The following is a 21,511-nucleotide window of genomic DNA, read 5'->3' as shown; positions in this document are numbered from 1 at the left end:
GTACCTACATTCTAATCAATCTATCTTCCTTTGAAAAAAATATGTCGGATGCGGTAAAAATAATATTATAAGTAGGTTCATACAGTTCCTTGGTTCATGTACATATTCATAATAACTGGTTTATTAATCTGAGATATATAAAATAGGGTATATATATAAAAAAAATATATATCATTGTAAATACGTTCCACATTTTTCAGACTAATATTATTAATATTTATGTTATCATAATTCAACAGCAGTAAAAAAATATTTAATCTGGCAACACTGGCCAGATCAACAAGCGGTCTGCTTATGTCGAATAGTTTGAGAATTTATAAAAAATTGTAGTTTCCCCATGATTCACTTTGTCTAATTTATACAACTTAATCAACAATAACAAGCAGAATAGCAGTGTAGTTCACCTTACCTTTGATTATTTTAGCCATGCTTACAATTCCGTTTTATCTAAAGTGACAGATGTTTCTGTGTTGATACTCTATAGTTTGTGTTGAATCACTGTGTTTTTATTCATAAAACCATGGAACAATCAAGCGAAAACGTTAATAAATTGGATTCGGAACCTCAAGTCACAGGTATTGTTTTATTATAAATTATAAATGCATCGTAATTCGTAAAAGATTTTTGACGTTCATTGCTATAAACTGAACAAATTAAAAACATTCTCTGATCGAGTGACATTCTAATGAGACTTTGTATAAGAAATGTCTTATAATTAGTATTCTTCTTATGATATGGCATTAAATTTAGTTACTTTCACGAAATAATACAAAATTGATCGTAAAATATAATATTTATCATTAGCTAACCAATTTTATTTGAACTAAATTCATATGTCACGTAACGTCTTAATTTTGTCGATTTATATTTCAAACATCAATAATTTTTATCAGTCGATATACAAATTGTAGACTTGTTTATAATAATGATTCATATGTGTAAAACGATCTAATTAAGGTTTAAAATAGCCGATAGAAAGTAATACGCGGGACTTTTGTGTTTTGTGTTTTCCAAAATTTTGAGGTTATGTCACAGAAGCATAGATTGGCAGGTTCAGTCGTAGTTCAATGAGAATTATAATGTTGTCTAATGAACTTATATTGAAGTGAAAAAATATAGACATTTCATTGATGACAATCCTTTAATAAAGTACAATCTGAATTAAATGGTTTTTATATGAGCCTCAAAAATGCCTAATCATACATCAATAATTCAAAAATAAGGAGATAATTGTATGTATGTATATTAAGACCTAAGTCAATTTAGGATTTGTTATTTATGTAGCTAGGTAACATTTAAATAATTTTCTTCTGACATAGGGTTTTGTGTATGTATGGATGTGTATGTGTGTTTGTATGTATGTGTATGTAATGTATATATTTTGGATGAGTAGAAATTGATAGTACCCATATAACATTAGGTTGTTATTGAAAAGTATAATTTTATAGGGGTTGTTTTAATAAATATTCATAGATTTTATTTTAAAAATTAAGCAGATTATTTAACAACAGTTTAAAAAACTAAAGATAAAATTTAACAATATCAATTAAGTATTTAAATGTAATATTGTTGTGATGATGATTCGCTTTATTAATTTTTTTAAAATAAATTCGCTTTATTAATTTTTAAAATAAAAAAGAGAGTGAAAATAGTCAGCTTAAAATATCTGTGTCTATTGGAGTATAAGCGGCACCCTTAAATGATGAATTTAATCATTTTCTAAATTATTTTTATACATTTCATGCTAAAATAGTTAAAAAGTATTTTTTAAGACATTATTAATTAGACATTATAACATTAAACTTCATTACTAACTTGTTCTAAATTTTCACATTACAAATATTACAATGAATATGTAATACTCTCGCTTTACATTTAAGACATTTATAATAAGATATGAATAGATGTTGTTTCAGTGCCTTTGAGTGAAGAGCCAAGTGTAGAAAATGTGGAAAGCCAACCAGCCAACAACTCACAATCACTCTTCCCCGATAGTCCTGTTTATGAACCGGAGGAGGTTGAGGTTTGTATGTTTTATTTTACTTTTATAAAGATTTTTAATGGCCATCTGAACTAGGGATGTTACATTGCTTTGATTCCGATTCCGATACGTCAGAACTTCCGATTAATCACTTCCGATTTCGATTTCGCGTTCGTTAATTTTGAATCGGAAGTTATAACGAATATCAAATGCAGTGATCGATCGTGGCCAAAACGTGTTCGGACAAGTTTTGACTTGTCGCCTAGCGAGCCGCTTCGCGCACGTACTCACCGTTGAGCAGTTGTTTTTTTTTATTCGAGCCTCTATTGAACCTATAATTTGTAATCCGATTTATTTATTAGCTCCGCATTAAGTATTATCGTCGTGATAGTTTTATCCAAAATGAAGCAATGCATAGAGAATGAAGCGTTATATGAAATTACTTTAGTCGCGAATATGGCAAAATGTAAAATTTGTGAGAAAATTTATTCAAGAAAAGGTTCTACAACAACTTTTTTAAAGTCATTAAAAGTCAATGTATGCCACAGAACACAAACAGTACATTTAATCCAGATACTGAAAAAAAAGACCTGCTGTCCTCGACTTCAACTCCTCTTCAAGAGATAATGATATAGAACTCCGACTCCGGTTCAAATTGTGATTCCGGTTCCGATGAATCGGATTTAAAAGCTCCGGTTTCAAATCCGGTTCCGGTATACCTTCCTTCCGTACCTACTTCCGTAGCATCCCTGGTCTGGAAATTAGTTTATTGCTATTAAGCAATATGTGGGAAGTTCTGCCTTCGTGGCGTATTTATATAGTGTGGGCGGTAAGTCCTAATTTCGACCTGGGTCGGGCAGTATTATAGGTTTTTCTAATCACGACCTGCCAGGAGTCTGGAATTAGTGTCCTATATATTAATGGGCTTGCCCCATCACGTCATACAACAGAATACATGTGACTGTGAGTGGGGCCATAGTTGCATCTTTGCCTACCCCTTTGGGATTTAGGGAGTGATGCGTGTGTGAGTGCGTGTGTATGTGAGAATTTATGTAAACATATATGTTGGCTGACCCCACACATGTGAAGATTTGGGCATGTGGAAGATGTAATACAATAACAAAGTCTTAAATCTGTGAGGCTAAATTGTACAAAAAGGAAATAATAAAACATATGTTGTACCTAATTTGTGTTTCATTTACTCTATATAAAAAATCTTTTTTTTATAATACTATATTATAGAAAGTTAAATGTTTAAATTAATATTGATTTATACTAAATGTTATAAGTATCAATTTTGTATTTACAGTTTATCTCCAGTACTGCAAGCGAAGAACCCAAAACCGAAGTTTCCTCAGATTCTAAAGGTATTGTGTTCTTGTACTTATTCATTTATTTTGATTGTGACATAAAAAATCAAGATTTTCATTAAAGCAATACATTTCCAACTTACAGATGAACAAACACATCCAAAAAGAAAATTATCAGACGAATCTAATAGTACAAGTGCGAAAATTCAAAAACTAGACCCAACGTTCGATAGTCAGTCGTTAGATGATGAAGTGTCTGAAATTAATAGTGGAACTAAACGTAAGTTACAAGATTTGGAACTGCCGTCTACCTCGCGGGTGAAGACGCCGGTGCGGTCCAGCCCCAGAAAGATCACTAAACGGAGCAACAGTGTCGAAGCGTCGAAGCCCAAAACGCCAAAGACCCCTAAATCAAGATCAGCGAGTGCTGATATTACTTGTAAGACCCTATTTAAGATATTCAAGGAAGATGCCAAAACATCACAAAATGAAGAGAAAAGTCGAGATGTTCAAGTTGTTAGTCCTGATAGCTCGAGCTCACGGCCCAGCGTTGAGTTCGTTAGGGAAATCCCACCGCCAAAGAAGGTTCCGGAGACAATAGTTGAGGAACTAGAGAATTCGGAGTTAGATGATTCGCAAGGATTTCATTTAGTCTTATCACCGAGCCCGGAAGAAAATGATAAACCTGAAGTTGATGTGAAATACAATAGTGACCCAGTGATAGTTAAGGATAGGGAGGAGATTATCGAACCGGGTAATGTACAAAAGTCGCAAAGTGATGGATTCAATTATTCAGAACAGAGTAATCTGTCTCAACCGAGACCGAAAGATTTCAATCTTAGCAAAAATACCGACCAAGAGAGTACCGATAGCGTCGGCTCGCTTAACTTAGAAAGTCCAGATCACATTCCAACAGTCGCCTCCAAATTGATATCTAAACTTTCTAACGGTAATTCTTCGACGCCATCTGAGTTGAGTGATGGAAAACTTCTTGGTGAGGATAGTGACGTCACACCTGATGTCAAAATGATTGCCAACAAAGGGAAACGAAATAAAAATGAGTCCTTCAGAGCTAGCAACACAACCACTCCGTCGACGATATCGCCGCTTCCAAACGGTCATTCATTGCCGATGAATACTCCGCAAATTCCTATTTTCGATGTCCATGTAAGCCATAATGAGGAAAATGAATTTCTCTCTCTGTACGTAGTAAGAACAGATAACGATCTAGGTATGGATATGTGTAAGGAATACCAAAGAATTTCGAAAAGGTTCACTATCGACCCGTACTTAGCAGATGTGTCTGTCAGCAATTCTCCTTCGAGCGTTACTAGCGGTGGGATGATTACGTTACCAAATAGGACGTCTTATACTTCAACCATTAGTTCTACGTCAACATCTAGTAATAGAACTAGCGACGGCGCGTTCGTTGTACCCCAACCTCCAAGAAAATCAGTTTCTAACCCAAGCTCAACTATCAAAGGATATGAAGCACTAATGAAAAAGCTCCAAGATATATTCTCGCATATCCGTGACGCGTCAGACGAAAGTCGATCGATTAATGATGAAAAAATCTCTGTAGGAATTCAAACATCTTTGTCGAACGACAGTGTGTTAAGTAATGGAAACGCTAGTCCCGAAGAAGTTAGCAAATGCGATAAAGCAACACCAAAGAGTTCACTAAAGAAAACTCGCGTGCGTGGACGGCGACATTTGTCTAGTAAAACTAAACGGGCGATATTGCCGACGCAGGCTGAAGATCCGGAATATATGCACGGGATGAATTCGCCAGAAATGGTGCCGACCAACGGCGATACTGGGAAGGAGTCGCCAGTGAAATCGCCGAAAGACGAAAGACCATTGTCAACTTTGGTCGCGACACCGAAATCTGTGAGCAAATTGAAGCAAAAGCGACGACCGACTTCCCCACGACCAGCAACTCCGGTGGAAAAGGCTGTGGTGAAGCAGGAATATCCAGGATACGCCCCGGACACAGTCGTGTTGGCCAAATGGGTAGACAAACGTTACTACTCAGGGCGAGTGTTGGAGATCACGGAGCCAAACAAATATTTGATCAAATTCGACGACGGCCAGTCGAAAGTTCTGTTGGATGATTTCATAATATTCGGCGACATGAAGACGTTGCCATTGTTGGGTCAGTCTGTGTACGCAGTGGTTGATGAGGAACAGAACTATGAGCCTAGTTTGGTGCTTGACCTTGAGAAGAACGAGAGCGGAACTGTTACATACAGGTGCATCACTGATGGGTGAGTAAATACATTACTTAAAATATATACCATCATTTTGACATTGCGTTAATAAATGAAACGATATACTGGTCTTTACCTCTGTTACCATTGGCAATAATCATCCATGATAACGAATATTTTAAACAATATTCCCGTTCATCTTGAACGTGCGAATAAAGCATATGCTTAAGTGTATTCTTGTCAAACGAATTCTCTTAGAACTCGGGTGACGCGTAAACCAAGATTTACTTTTATTGATAATACTAGCTTTTGCCCGCGGCTCCGCCCGCGTTATAAAGTTTTTCAGGCTAAAGTTTTCCGTTATAAAAGTAGTAGTTTCCCGGGAGCCTATGTTCTTCCCAGGATCTCAAACTGTCTCCATACCAAATTTCATCTTAATATGTTGGGTAGTTTTTGAGTTTAACACGTTCAGGCATACAGATGCAGCGGGGGACTTTGTTTTATAATATATTTTTTAGAACTTTTTAAGAGGAACAATCCCGTCATACATCATTGTTGCATAACTTTAACGGTTTACGCAGCGCACGCAACGGACGCTCTCAAAACTAATAAATTGTCCCCGTTTTTGCAACATGTTTCATTACTGCTCCGCTCCTATTGGTCATAGCGTGATGATATATAACTTAGAGCACTTCACAAATAAAGGGCTATTCAACACAAAAAGAATTTTTCAGTTCGAATCGGAAGTTCCTGAGATTAGCCATTACTGCTCCGCTCCTATTGGGTATAGCGTGATTATATATAGCCTATAGCACTCCACGAACAAAGGTCTATCCAATACAAAAATCTTTTTTCAATTTGGACCGGTAGTTCTTGAGATTAGCTATTACTGCTCCGCTTCTATTGGGTATAGCGTGATGATATATAGCCTATAGCGCTCCACGAACAAAGGGCTATCCAACGCAAAAAGAATTTTTCAGTTTGGACCGGTAGTTCCTGAGATAAGCCATTACTGCTCCGCTCCTATTGGGTATAGCGTGATGATATATAGTCTATAGCACTCCACGAACAAAGGGCTATCCAACGCAAAAAGAATTTTTCAGTTTGGACCAGTAGTTCCTGAGATTAGCCATTACTGCTCCGCTCCTATTGGGTATAGCGTGATGATATATAGCCTATAGCACTCCACGAACAAAGGGCTATCCAACGCAAAAAGAATTTTTCAGTTTGGACCGGTAGTTCCTGAGATTAGCGCGTTCAAACAAACAAACAAACAAACTCTTCAGCTTTATATAATAGTATAGATTTAATCTGTTTGAAACTCCTTACTTTACATCAACGATTCGAGTAACTTATTGTAGCGTTATTTTCAATAAGTAGTCATATATAGTTTCATTTAGTAACCCAATGTCGAAATGATCGTGTATATTTTTAAAAATATTAATTTTTAAAATGGTTTAGAAAAAAGCCATATTACGCACAATACTTTGTATTACCAGCAGAAGTAATGACGCAGAAGTGTCAATTCTAAATATAATTAATTTCGGTATATTTGTCACGTAGGTACGGTTGTGTTGGAAGCGTCGATATAACGCTAAGTCCCATTGCAGAGACATGACGGTGCTGGTGACGGCGAGCGAGCTGTACCTGACGGAGGACCAGGCGAAGGCGCTGAAGGAGTCTGCGCGTGCGCGCTCGCCCGCCGCGCCCGCCACGCCGCGCCGCCGACACCACCGCGAGCTCGACCTCGACAACATCATACAGGTACACAGCCCCACCATAAAACACTATAGTGGCGAAGGCTGCTTCCAGCTTCCCTGTCGTGACTTATCTCACCATACACTAGTACAGTAGCGTAGGGTTCATGCCGGCTGCCGTTTGTGTAGAACCTAATTATCATTGGAACGATTTGCAAGCTACATTTTATGAGACTTTCCCGCCCTCACACCCACCCTTACAACTCCGGTACGCTAGAATCAGCAGTAGCAGAGCGGCACGTATTTTATGTCACCCAGTGGTGAAGCTCGCAGAGTCTCAAGAAACATATTTGTCTGTATCTATTCCGAAAATGTCACCCTTCGCCACTGCATCACATATCCAAACGCCCAGACGTGCGCTTGCGCTCCACACCAAATGCACGCCCGTACGTTTGTTGCAGCCTAGAACCACGATTCAGTGTGTTTACACATCTGCTAAGCTCACATTCATCAAACGCATGAAGTTAGTATAGTCGTTAAGTTTCCCAATTTTCAAATTCTCACCGCCATTTTTTTTTATTTTTGTTTCATACAAAATCTTCTATAAAATATAATAATACTTAAAAAAAATATGAATGAAATCGGTTACGGCCCGACCAAGATAAATAGAAAATTATTTTAAGATTACTCAACGCTCTGACGTATTAATAATTTATTTGTATTTGTTGCGGCATAGGGTCCCCGAAGCGCTCGAAGTCGAGACAAAGTGAACACGAGCGCTAGGAAACGAGTCGCGTCTCCTAAGAGCCCAAAGGCTTCAACATCAGGTAAGACACAATTATGACTGCTCTATGAGCCTACATTGTTCATCATCATTTCAGCCGGGAATCGTCCACTGCTGGACATAGGCCTCCCCCATTGAGCGCCATAGGGACCGGTTCTGTGCCGCCTTTGGTTCTACATTGTTCACAATGATAAATATAATATAGTCAATAGCAAATGTAATTGATAATAATTATAATTAAGCCTTTTTATTTCTACATCAAAATATTTTACATTTCAAATTTTTGTTAGTTGTGTTACTAACTTTAAATTATTGATCTAGTCTTAGGTTAGTTGGTTAAGTTGGTGGCTATGGCTATACTTGTGCACTTTGAATGTCTGCATCAACCTGCCACTTCTCCAGTTATGCGGCTCGAAAAACTTGTGAAAATATAATGAGCATTTAAAGAAGTATGCAGTTTGTTAATTGATATAGAAAAGCAAAAATGAATACTGCCTGAAGATTTTTCAGAAATAAAACCACAACAGCATGTATCACTAGTATTAATGAGCAACTCGTAGAGATTTTTTACATGATTCTTTAAACCATTGCATCTAGAGAGTGTGTTGAGTAAAGTTAAGTTAAATTATATCCCTGGTATATTTGTCATCCAGTGTACACATATTATTAATGCATGATATAATTAAACATTTTGGGATATAATTAAATATAATTAAACCTAATGGGAAACTGTTAGAAGAAGCCGCAATAGAACTTAACAAAGACTTCCGAACCTAAAGAGAAAACCATTCCCGAAATATAAATACGATAACGACAAATGAGGATATCTTACATAATGTTCTTTTTTCATCTGATCTAAAGACTAAAACAAAAATAATATGTAATGATTCTCTCTCCAAAAGCCAAAGAGTTTCTGCGTTTGCCAATAAAGTTGCCAACAAGTCGAGAGCAAACATCTGATAGGTCGTATTCCCATCAGATGGTCAAACCAAATCCTCTCCACACTTGTCACCAAGCTTCATGTTGCGCCCCATGAACTAACTTAATCAACAGAAAGATACTCCATGTTCAGGGGATCACAACCCTCAGCAATGAGGAATACGATGCAAGGAGGTAACAGATCCGTGTGTAATTCCCTCCTTTGCAGGAAAACTTCCATAGGTAATCTTCGGAAATACATCCATCTTTGAATTTCTTTTTATTTAATATTATTTCATTTTTCTTCCAGATGCTAACAAATGATATGAGAATTGGTCTTACTTTTCCATGTCTCTTTTTTTCCCATTCGATTTATTCTTCTTATGGTAGTTTGCATAAGCTCTGTTGACGAATTCTCATTTTCTTCAAGGTCATGAATAATAATATTATTTTAACATTTAAATTTTACAAAATTTGCTAATTTTCTCTCAAATTATTGTTTTCTACTTTCAGTTTCTTTGTCAGTTAGTAGTTTATAATCCATCTACGTTGTAATTTCGTTTGTTTGGATTGCCATTTCTATTTTAAATATTTTCAAAAAAAAAATATTCATGATGGTGTTAGTACGAAGTACGGAACGTAAGAAACGATTAGTGCTTTAGGTTGGTAGCACTCCTTTTCTGTCAACTGTTCGATTAGTATGGTTCGGTTGGTAGCACTTCTTGTTGACTATTATCTGTGCACTATATTAATTACGGTAAAATTGGTAATACGTTTCTGTCGAACAACCAGGCTTCTAGCTCTAAATTTTAAGGCAGAAATATGTGTAGTGTGCTTTTTTCAGGCCCCAAAAAAAGTAAAAGCTATTTTTAGAGCCATAAAAATGTTTTCATGTATGTAGTTCTGTTCAACCGACAAAAAAAAATTTAAAAGGCAAAACGTTGAACCTGTACGAGTCATACACATGAGAGTGTAAATCCGGAATAAAACTATGGACACGCTCATCATCCACGATGTATTATAATTTTCTTTGATCATCACAACTACAGACATCGCTCAGGCCTTTGAATTTTAATAAATAATATATACTTATTTGAATAATATTCTTAGATAGGTATCCACATTGTGTATATAGTGCCGTACAAAATAACATTGACAGTACAGGGCTTTTTTGGGGGGTTTTTGAATTATGCATTTAGGGCTATTTGGGGATATTTTATCTTGACTTTAAGGCTATTATTTTTAGGAGTTGGTAACCCTGCGAACAACTTTTAAATTATCTGACGGTGATGCAATCCACTAACGGCCGCTAACCTCAATTTGTTTTGTGTTTCTTACTTGAACTTTGTTTTAGTGATATTAACGTTTATTACACTCATTCTTCCCGTAGTAAAAGTACTTTGATACTTTATACTCAAGATGACAATGTTATTAAGACAACAAGAATTTTGTAAGTATTTTCACTGATTTTACACATTTAAAACTGGGAGCAATAATCAATGACGTTTTACAAATAGACGCGGCATACACTAACAAAATGGCACAAAAAAACGGCGCACTATGTGCTATAGTCACGTACCTGTACATATAATTACCAAATGGCTCGAAGAAGGAATAAAAAGATGCAGCACACATTCGTTAGAAAAGGATATATATACATCGATAGTTACGTAACAACGTTAGTGCCGCACGCTCATTGGCCAAAGCGCGTGTGACCTACAATCAGAGAAATTTGGGGAAAATTGGACACTTCATTTTAATAAAACAATTTATTGTGTGAACAGAGAAACATTTATTTTAGACAGTAAGGTGAACTATATAAATAAATATATTCATTGCTTTAAATGCTCTATATACGTAAAACTAGGTATACAAAAATTCTTTAAGATATAATATATCATCGTCTCCATCATAAAACTCTAGTTATTTAGCGCCAGCGTGTTTACTTTATATAAACTTCAAACAAACTTAATTTATTCCTTTTTTGTCTTTTATAATCAGTTTTACAATCTATATTAGTTTTGTGTGCGAAATGTAAGCGAACATTAATGAATTTATCTATAACAGCGCGGATAAGGTGTAATCTATGATTAAACGTCGGGTGTTGCTCTAAGGAATGAACATTTAAAGACTGAAATACGTCGTTACAACTTACAAACGATTTTAAAATCCGATTTTTTATAATTTGAATATCTTTGACATTAGGAGGGATTATGTGACCTTTTGCTTTTATGTGATTTTTAACATTATTTTGGTTACGTATATGTCACTCTCTAGGAAATGATCGGAACAGACAGTAGAATATGTAGTTAGTATCCAATCATTCTCACACCTTTCAGTTCTAATCACACACAACCATTTTTCTTTTAGCAGTCCATTTTTAGGGATTCTATAATTCAAACAAAAGCAGAACCGTAAATATTTACAAGTATTTGATGTATTTTTTAAATTAAACTATTACCTAAATACATGATTTTATTTCATACCGTGTTATTATATTATAAAACAGAAATAGTAGGTTTATAAAGCCTGAGACAGTCATTACCCATCTTCCCCTAGCAGCTCGCATTGACATGGCGCGAGCGTCGACCGCCGTCGCCATGACAGTCGAATAAAATTCATTTGGTTTATTTGATAAGTTAAATAGTGTATAATTACACATGAAATGAAACGTTTTTTTCTTTTATAGTTGCTGCATAATTAGTACATCGTCTAAAAACACAGGAAGGCATTTAATTAATAGAATACAAATAGGTAGTAAGCCGACTAGCCGCGACAGTGGTTCGAGGTTGACTAAGTGAACGTCGGGGAATTGCCTTACTTTCGTCTTGCCAGTATTGAGCTCGGACAACGTATCTATGTAATAAAAACATCTTAGGCAATAATAACGTGTTCGTACTTGGTCGTATTGAAAAAATTGTAACTGAACAAGTACGAAACTTAATCCTATATGTAAGTATATATTTATACGTCTTTAACATTTTTCTTCTCTAAAATTTACTTTAAAGAGTATACAGGGAAAAAATTTACATGTAGAAGTGATTTGAAATTTTGAATTGAGCTACTTTAGTGGCTAACAGTACTTGCAAATGTGAACAAAGGAAACACGTTGCGTTCTTGCAATAGTTGCCAGAATTTTTTTATGGTGAATTTCCTACCACTCTTCATACCTATATGCCCTTAAAAACAGTAAAGCATCCATGAGTCCATTGAAAAAGTAGTTGCTTATGGAAATAACTTAGCATTATGTTATCTGCTCTCCTATAATGCCGCGATTCACAAACTACACAACCGTCCATGTTCGATCGTGATGAATGTGATTGGTCGATAGACCAACGCGTGAGTCATGTGACCGTCTATCGACCAATCACAGCCACGTGCAGGGACGCCCGTGTTCTGTTTTATTTTAAATTATAAGAAAGTTGTTCATTAGACAATGAATGCATTAAATAAATCTAACGATTCGAACGAACATTCCGATCAGGCGTAACAACCAAATCGACCAAAACCACGCCGGTGGTCGGTCGCAAGCGCGTGGCGAGTGAGAGCAGCGAATTCAGCGAGAGCAGCAACTCCGCGCCCGGCACCAGGCTCGAGGAGGTTGCCGGAGTCGAGCCAGAGGTGCAGCGGACCCCGCGCAAGATCGACGGGGTCAAAGGTATTAAACTTGGAACGATACATGTAGATTGCGTTATGATCTGTACTATTGGTCAATGGATAAAAAGGTAATTGGTTGTAGATATCACAGACCCTGTGTATAGCTCATCAACAGTACTATAGATGCTGTGTAAAAGGTGGTCTGTTTTTGCAAACACATCTGATTAATCATAATCATGTCTTCATGAATGAAATGATGTATACCATTCAATATTTTGAAGTCAATTGCCAGTTGCGACCACAACTGTGAACTGTAAAAGCTGTCACTTTTTGACTTGCTCTGTTTTCTGGTAATTACAATTAATACAATTATCAAATTATATCATTACATATTGGCCTCACTATTCCGATATTTCAAATACAAACAATCATAGTTTCATTATTCTTTTTCGTCCCAATTTACAGAAATCTGACTATTGCCAAGAATCCACGCAGATGCAGGTCTGTATTCACGAAGGACAAGACGCCGATACGTGCAGACATGGATATCTTTCAACAATCAAATGATATGAAAATATGTCATATACATTGTCTTAAATGGGTTCTAGCTATTTCAATCTGGTACTAGTAATAGCTTGGTACAAAATCATTTTAAAGTGTAATGGATATGGTATATTTTTAAACATCATTAAAAAAGTAAAAAATATATTGTCTACCTAAAAACCCAACCAAAACTACTGCGTCTTCATTTCAGCGGGCCCGCTGCAGTTAAAGGGTGCTGCGAAACAGAACATCGGCAAGAAAAACTCGAAATTGACCAAATTCGAGAATGATGTGGAGACGGTGTTGAAGCTGGGTCCTATTCCGGGACCTGACTGTAAGCTGTTCGCTGGCAGGCATTTCCTGCTCACCTGCGCAGAGACGCCTAGACGGACGAGGGTTGAAAGGGTAGGAAATATACAGGGTCATTGAGACATTGCGTTACTAAATTAAACCACATACTCGTCTTCATGTTTGCTGACATTGTGCCAATAATCATCCATTAATAACGAATATTTTCACACAAAAACCTGGTTTTAGTTGTCTGACTTTTTTAACATTTTGTAGTTTCATGCGAATATGGCGTGTGCGTGAGTGAAAGTATGATGTTGCCCCTGCAACAAATTCTCTTAGAGTAATAGTACTGTTTTTTAATATTTCTTTTTTTTTTAAACATACTTTTTTATTTTACATCTACGGCTCAAGTAATTTCTTGTACAGTGTTATTTCCAAATAAAGAATTATGTGGTTTGATTTAGTAACGCAATGTGAAAATGACCCTATATAGAGAATATAGCCCTTTTGTCAAAAAAATAATTCAGACATTTCAGTAATAATTATGATATACAGATACATTTTAGTTTTACTTTTATTAGGCTATTTAGAAGTAGCAACAAAAATGTTTTCTTCATTTGTTTTAATAAATACTTTCTATTGAATATGGTCTCTGTAACATAGCAGTGTTATAAAAAAGTAAGTAAATATTCCAGTTAGTCATAATTCAAAAACAGCCATAATACAAAAAAAAATACTACTGAAATGCTTTCTTACTGACATTTTTCTTTTTCTATCCATATAGGAGCCACGTTTTATTATACCCATCACTAAAAATGATTATTTTAAATATTGTTTAGAAACAAGAGCCGCGGCATTATTCCTCTGAGGAAGATGGTGAGGCAATCTCGGCCGTCGGCACGGATACCGAAGATCTGGAGTTCTGTGACAAGCCGTTCAACAAGGAACGGCTCAAGGAACAATTGGAGGCTGGCGGCGGGATAGTCTACAGGTCAGTTTTAAATAAAAAAATTAAGAGTTGCGAATCTTAAGTGGCAGTGGGCAGGACACATAGTTCGTCGAACTGATGGCCGTTGGGGCGGAGAAGTTTTGGAGTGGCGACCACGAACCGGGAGACCCAGCGTAGGCAGGCCCGCGAGAGATTGACCGACAACCTGGTGAGGGTCGCCGGAGTCCGATAGATGAGGACGGCCCAGATCCGGTCTCTATGGCGCTCAATGGGGGAAAATACAAGATATTATTATTTTACACTTTGTACACATTGTATACAGGCGGACTTAATGCCATGGGCATTCTCTCCCAATCTTGGGATGATATAGAGAGGATGGAGGCAGGTGCATAATGAAAGAAAAAAAATTAACATATAACAGTTCTTGGTTTTATTTGTATATCACTCAAATGGTTTTATTAGTTTAGTAAATCGATCTACCTAAGTTGATATTTTATTGGGTTATACACCCAAAATCTATTTAATATAATATTGGTTTACATAGCTCAGTTTTATAATAGCTGTCACTGTTGTATATAAAGAGCTGAATTCTTGGGAAATCTATTTGTTTTTCCTAAGAAAGAGACACATTTATTTTATTATTGATAATTTTGCACACTTAGGCGTTGACTGCGTCGGTGACGTAATTTTATTAGGTAATTTAGTAGTGAGGTCTAAGGTTCGATCCTCGGTCGGGCAAAATGTTACTGGGTATTTCTCCTCAGTATCAACCCGTTATCAATAATTTGTGGTTGATATGGGCATAGGCATACCCCTTCACACCATCGGAGTACATCGTGAGTGCACCAGTTGCGTCCTTGCCTCTATCTTAGGGGATAAAAATAGTCACTACGCGTGTATATACCGTGATTTTGTAGTCGTTTTGGAACCAAAATGTGGTTACTTAGAACAATTTGTACGACCAAAAAAGAAATAGTCAATTAATTGTACTGTTGATAATAAAGTACAATGGTTTTGTACAAAGTATAATATTTTTTACTCGTTCGAGTTTGATAATAATAGTAACGTCGCGACAATTAATTCATAGTTATGAATGGCATAGACCGCAGTGATCATAGTAGTACGTGATATTTAGTTGCATTACGACTAGTTCCCATTTGTTTTTCGTAAACATTCATTTAAATGTTTCAAAAAAATATATTTTTATCTTATTACATTGGTATTTATTAAACTCTATTATTGATGCAGAACTTAAAATTTTCAGTTCCAAAACGACTCTAAAATCACGTTGTATATTTGGTTATTGATAAACTCGCATACTAATTAAAAATATAATTAGATGAATCTATTAATCAACCAACTATCAATCAGCGGGTGAACATGCACCCCTACTAAGAATCTAGTAGATATATAGAATATAGTAGATATTTTCACCAGATCAAAATTTACACTTAAAAAACAAATAATAAATAAGCTTAATCAGATCACATAGCATGATTGTATAAGACACATTTTAAACATAGCTACGGTTATAATATGTATTTATAATATCCATTACATAATACATGGAAATTGCTGTGGTTGTTACATTAGCTAATTTAATTTATATTAAGTTACACTGTTAATTGATATTTTATTGTAACAATGTTATTTTCCTAAATAAATAAAATAAAAAAATAAAAACCCTTAGCCACTTCGACGACGTGCCGAAGAACAAGTACAGCGTGTGCAGGCTGATCGCCCCGCGGCCGTGCCTGACCGCTAAGTATATCCAGTGCGTGGCGGCGGACATCCCCGCCCTGTCGCACGGGTGGGTGATCATGTCGTGCGCTGCGGGTGTGCCGCAGGACCCCGACGCTTTCGCGCTGCCGGCAGGCTGGTCGCTGCTGAAGCAGCGTTTCGTTAACTGGGTGAGTTAAGTGTATACATATTATATACAGGGTCATTTTGTCATTGTGTTGAAAGAAACCACATACTCGGCATTGCCTCTGCTAACATTGTGCCAAAAATCATCCATGGATGTAATTTTTACCAAAAATCCCAGTTATAATTTTCAGATTTTTTTTTAACATTTTATAGTTTAGTGTGAGTATGGCGTGTGCGTGAGTGTATTTATAACTGAAAGTGATGTTGCCACTGTGACGAATTCTCTCAGAGTAGTAGTAGTGGCATTAAGGCAGATAAAATCAAAATTACTTTCATGATATTTATTTTGTTCGAAACTTACACTTTTTTTTATTTCACATCTACGGTTCAAGTAACTTATTGTAAAGTATTATTTCAAAAAGATAAGTACACAGTTTCATTTAATAGTGCAATGTCAAAATGATCCTGTATAATATCAGCTCTGTATTATATACTGTCCCACTGATGGGAATGGGCCTCTTTTACTACTGAGAGGGATTAGGCCTAAGTCCACCATGCTGGCCTTGGCAGTGCGGATTGGTAGACTTCACACACTCTCGAAATTCCTATAAAGAACTCCTCAGGCAGGCAGGTTTCCTCATGTTGTTTTCCTTCGCCGTTAAAGCAAGTGTGAATTCACAAAAAAAACACACATTTTAGAAGTCAGAGGTATGTGACCTTGGAATTTGAACCCGCGGACACTCGACTCGGCAGTCTGTTCCACACCCAACTAGGGTATCGCCGCGTTTTTTAAGTTAAGTGTAGGTTATAGTAAAAATATATTGAGTGCGGTGGTTTAAATTAAAATTATTCTAAAGGGTCTTATAAAAATGACTTCCACTATTATGTGGCCGACTAATAGCCGTTTTCAATAAACGATCTCAATCTTTAATCCGATTCTGAGAATGAACTAATTAATAACTCATTTGTAAGCATATGAAATAATCTTTGTACTGGTTGGTCCATTTGTGAGATGATCGGAAAAAGCGATTGAGTTCCTTTAATGAAAATGATGGTTAAAAATTAAAGGTTAACAAAAAAGAACTGTGAGTGATTAATTTGAAAATGAAGATAATAAAAATTGTATATATTATTTTGTGTTACCACTTATTTACATTATATAAAGAAAGAGCTAGCTGTAATTAAAAATTGCGCGTTGATAAGTATGAATTTGGAAATGTCTGAAATTATTTTTCAAGTGATCAAATGATAACTTCCAGGTACCAGCGTCAGGCAGGCGAAGCATATCATTCTTCAAGGACAAAATCATTCTCCTCTGCGGGGATCAGGACACATTCGTCAAGTTCTGGGAGCGAGTGTGCACGCTCGCCGGCGCCACCACCAGAGTAGTAAACGAAGAAGACCTCAACATGTCCGGAGCCTTCGCTCTAGTCACAGAATGGGACTGTCCACACGAGGTACAGAACAAGGCTAACCAAGACAACATCCCCCTTGTGGCCACCACATGGGTGGTGCAGTGCCTGATTGAAGACAAACTTCTGTCACCCACCGGTCACGTCAAATTTTCATTCATGTTTACAGATTTTGAATGATCTTGGGATTTTAAAAAACACCTCATTATACGTGACTATTGACACTTGAGGTAGCGATATGGACGCATAGTGTAGTGAACGGATCTCAGTGAACAACAGTGATATTTGCTAAGTGACAATGTGTTTGTCGTATATTGTTGTAAAGACAACAGACGTGTTTTCTTGTATCAAAGAACTAGATTAGTTGTAAGTTAATGTAACCATGGTATCTGATTTGGTAATTTCTAATGTGATAAATTCTTCAATGTAAGATTTCTGTTTGTGGCAAAATGTTTTGCTATTTGGCTGCTAAATAATTGTCAGTTTCAAATATTCACAACTGCTCCTATGATGGGTAAAGGGCTAGGCTGAAATGTTAGCCTTTCACTGGTAAGGTGTCTAATAAGGAAAGCATTAGGTTTGTTGGCACAAGGCCTAACAGAAGTATTTTGAAAATGTAATGGACTGATGTATTTTATGGGCTAGACTTAAAGTAGGGTTAAGGCTTGGTTTCAAAACTTTGGATGTATTCAAAGTCATAATGATAATGTATGATGAAATATTACAAAACGAGTTGTTTTCTTATAGTGAGTAATTCGGATTTGTAATGAAAAGAAAACTTGTCAGTCAAGCAACATGTTAACTGACGAATTTTATTTCAATTTTGATAGCAAACTATTTAAATAAATGACTTGTCCTTTGGGTTATTCCTAAAATACTAATTTAGGAATTCTCATCAAAAACCTAGTTGATAAATTTATTAGTTTTCGCGTAAGTAATGTACGGTGAGTGGGCCCTTTACCCTAAATACAATATAAAAGACTATGAACCAGATGTCTAGATAGCTAAGTGTATATGCATTCATATAAATTCAATTGATAATTCTTGTATATTGTGGTATTGAGTGTATAGAATGTAAGGTTTGAACAAATCGATTAAACTTTAGTTTTGTGTAGTGACGAGTTTATATCGATATCGATAATTGTCACCTTCGGCAATCGAGTGTTCAAATTCACGTAATGAAAAATTATGTTCTGGTTATTATTTTTGGCCTAAATTGATAATAGTAATCATTTTCGGTGATTGGTTACAAATTGAATATAATTGACGTAATCTAGGGGGTCTATGTAAACTGGGGCTAGATAATTTGATAGCAGGTTTTGCATGCCATGTATGGTAGTAATTTCTTTTATAAGGGAATTAATGCTTTCATGCTAACTAGTGTCAATGGATGTTAGGCTAATTGACTTAAAGATCAATTGATGTAAAATTCAACACATTCACATGTTCCCTCTGAATAAACATACATCAATTGTCACGCCACCACATTGATCACGCCATCAACAGTGAATACATATATCGAGATGATTTGTTTGTATCTATGTATCTTTCAGTTCAAGTAAATATGCTATAAAACAAGATGGGTATAAAAATAAATATGGTCTAAAAGTATGCAAAATCTTGCATCAGTTTACATAGAACCCTTAAAAATAGACATGTAAGTAAAATACTAAATCCTGCATTTAATACCAGAACGAGATAAAAAACTGTATGGGCGTGTTATTATTAATTACTGGACTGATTGATAAGGTTTTTCCTATGATCTGCATTTTATGAAAGATTTTGTGTATAAAACCTAAAGATGAGTGTAAAGTAAGTTGATAAGGAACATAATCCTTTAGCCGCCGTCAGATAAACTGACAGAAGGCATAGATGAATGGGTGTTCCAAATGACACCGAAAAATATAAAATACAGTAGAAACCGGTTATAACGACTACAGAGTAAGGTATCTTTAAATATATACATATAAAAAGCGTATCGTTTATAACGATTATCGGATATAGCGTACAGATTGGGTGGTCCCCTCGATGTCGCTATAACCGGTTTACACTGTAATTACTTTCGGTTGTATTAATCTACATGATCCAATCCACAGAAGTACAACTGAAAGTATTTTTTCCTATTTAATCTATATCGCGATTCGATTGATTCAAATCACTGGGTCTAAATAAAATCGATTCGTTAGTTATTTATATTTGTCAATATAAATAAAATAAGCCGAAAGTCGTTAAAGTATTTTCCTGCGTTTTGGATTTGATTTCATCAAAGCCATGACTCAAATTATAATTATGTTTAATTATTTGTGTAATCAAGAAATAATTTATCTATATGTCGCATATAACATGCGTTGGTAGCTGACTACGACAGCTACATAATTTAGCCTTAAGACCAAATTTAATATAGCGACATCTCGCGATAACCACTTGAACTACTTTTGCGCCAAGACACTGACAATTAAAATTGTTTACACGTCGAGGGTGACTGTTTTATTTGAATTTATTTCGTGCTTGTTTTTCTCTAATCATGTCTTTTTACCAGTATTTTTGTATTTATCGGACGGAACTAAATGTTACAAATTAGGATAAGCTTTAAGTAGTTGACTTCTATTCGGCAATCTTCTGTGATCTCTAGATGTCCAGCTATAGATTCTGTCTAGATTAGATCTGAAATGTATACGTAAAGGCCCTATTACACGGACTAATTGCATGCAGACGCAGTTCACAGTCGGATTCATATAAAATTTACTACAAAGTTCTTCGTATGAAAGCGAGGTAGCAGATGTTTGATTTTTGTTGAAGACTATCATTCATCGTAAATTTTTGCTTTTCCGCAATTGAAATTACCCATTGTAATTATGCTGTTTTCTAAAGAATACGGATGCAGGGCATTGCTATGCGTCCCATTGTAATAAGACCTAAACCATATTGCTATTACATATTGGCAGGTGCGCAAATCATCAAGCGTTTTGCGTCTCGTCATTTAAATCGACTGCACATAACTGCAGTAAGTGTAGCGACTGCGGTTCTGCAATTCGTCTGTTTGTCGCCTTATAGATCGCTGCATTGGTAGCGTCATATTGTAGTTATTAATATATTTTCCACTAAAACCAAGCTAAGTTATGTAAATCGAGCTATTTCTGTTCGACACATTCAACTTGGCAAAGTAACGTGTGTTGCAAAGGCAGCTTAACAGCCAAATTTAATAAAAGATCTTGATCGATGCTGAAATAAACCAATGGAAATAAGTAATATATAAGTATATAACCATCAGTTTGTTTTTATTGGGATATTTCTCAGATCAAGATTTGGGTAGTTAATGATTTCGGCCGTAAATTGGCAAAATTGAGCAGCTGTTAATATGCCCGTTTAATTTAGAGTTTTGTTGCATTATATTTTCTATTTGTACAATAATCTGTAATAGTGTAATGTGTTTTGTGGCGCATCAACTCGTTTCAAGCTGGATTTTTGGTAAGCATTTCGGTGACAATTAGATTAGCGATTTTCAAATGCATTTATGTACTTTAGTTTGTGTTGCTTCTTATGGTTGTTTTTATTTTGTTGATTCATTATGTAACTTCATTGTTAAGAAGTCGAAAATGTATGTGTAAGCTAAATAAAACTATAGAAAAATATGCTGTTTGATTTTAGCGACATCTAGTTGGTTATCTATAATAATACGTGGGTTATTTAATTTTCCGATAGATGGCGGTAAGAGTCTGTATTTACGCCAAAATCACATAGATGACGTTATAGAAAAGTGTTTTCTTTCAGGTTTAGTCAATTAGTATCAAGTATTTCGATAAACGAAACAGTAAAACAAAATCTTTAGAACCTAGGTAATGGTGCCTCATTGAGCCGCTTTCACGTCTCAGCCCACCGTTATGCAAAAGCCTCCCTTTTTTCCTTATTAACTCTTCAGATTATTTAAATCTGAAGAGTTTGCTTAGACGCGC

At 35.8% G+C, this 21,511-nt stretch overlaps 1 protein-coding gene across 2 annotated transcripts; it reads left to right on the top strand.

Moving 5' to 3' along the window:
- Positions 1–257: 257 nt before the first annotated feature.
- Positions 258–21,188, top strand: LOC115440865 (TP53-binding protein 1). Of its 2 annotated transcripts, none has more exons than XM_030165358.2 (11): positions 258–575; positions 1,917–2,023; positions 3,291–3,348; positions 3,437–5,558; positions 7,112–7,265; positions 7,935–8,025; positions 12,385–12,558; positions 13,252–13,445; positions 14,171–14,322; positions 15,971–16,190; positions 17,406–21,188. In XM_030165358.2, exons 1-11 carry the CDS (start codon positions 521–523, stop codon positions 17,736–17,738), a joined length of 3,660 nt encoding a protein of 1,219 aa, XP_030021218.2. In that variant the 5' UTR covers positions 258–520; the 3' UTR covers positions 17,739–21,188. The 2 variants fall into 2 exon arrangements, with proteins under 2 accessions (XP_030021218.2, XP_030021217.2); XM_030165357.2 differs by having other exon boundaries at positions 1,905–2,023.
- Positions 21,189–21,511: the final 323 nt, after the last annotated feature.

This window comes from Manduca sexta, chromosome 8 (assembly GCF_014839805.1).
Source record: "Manduca sexta isolate Smith_Timp_Sample1 chromosome 8, JHU_Msex_v1.0, whole genome shotgun sequence".
Lineage (NCBI taxonomy): Eukaryota > Metazoa > Arthropoda > Insecta > Lepidoptera > Sphingidae > Manduca > Manduca sexta.
The sequence above is the reverse complement of the archived record's forward strand: the minus strand, read 5'-3'. Positions and strand labels throughout refer to the sequence as shown.

Coding starts and splice junctions, on each gene's coding strand:
- LOC115440865 (XM_030165357.2), top strand. CDS start 521: ATGGAACAATCAAGCGAAAACGTTAATAAATTGGATTCGGAACCTCAA. Junction 2,024..3,290: donor ATGAACCGGAGGAGGTTGAG/GTTTGTATGTTT, acceptor TTGTATTTACAG/TTTATCTCCAGTACTGCAAG. Junction 5,559..7,111: donor TACAGGTGCATCACTGATGG/GTGAGTAAATAC, acceptor GTCCCATTGCAG/AGACATGACGGTGCTGGTGA.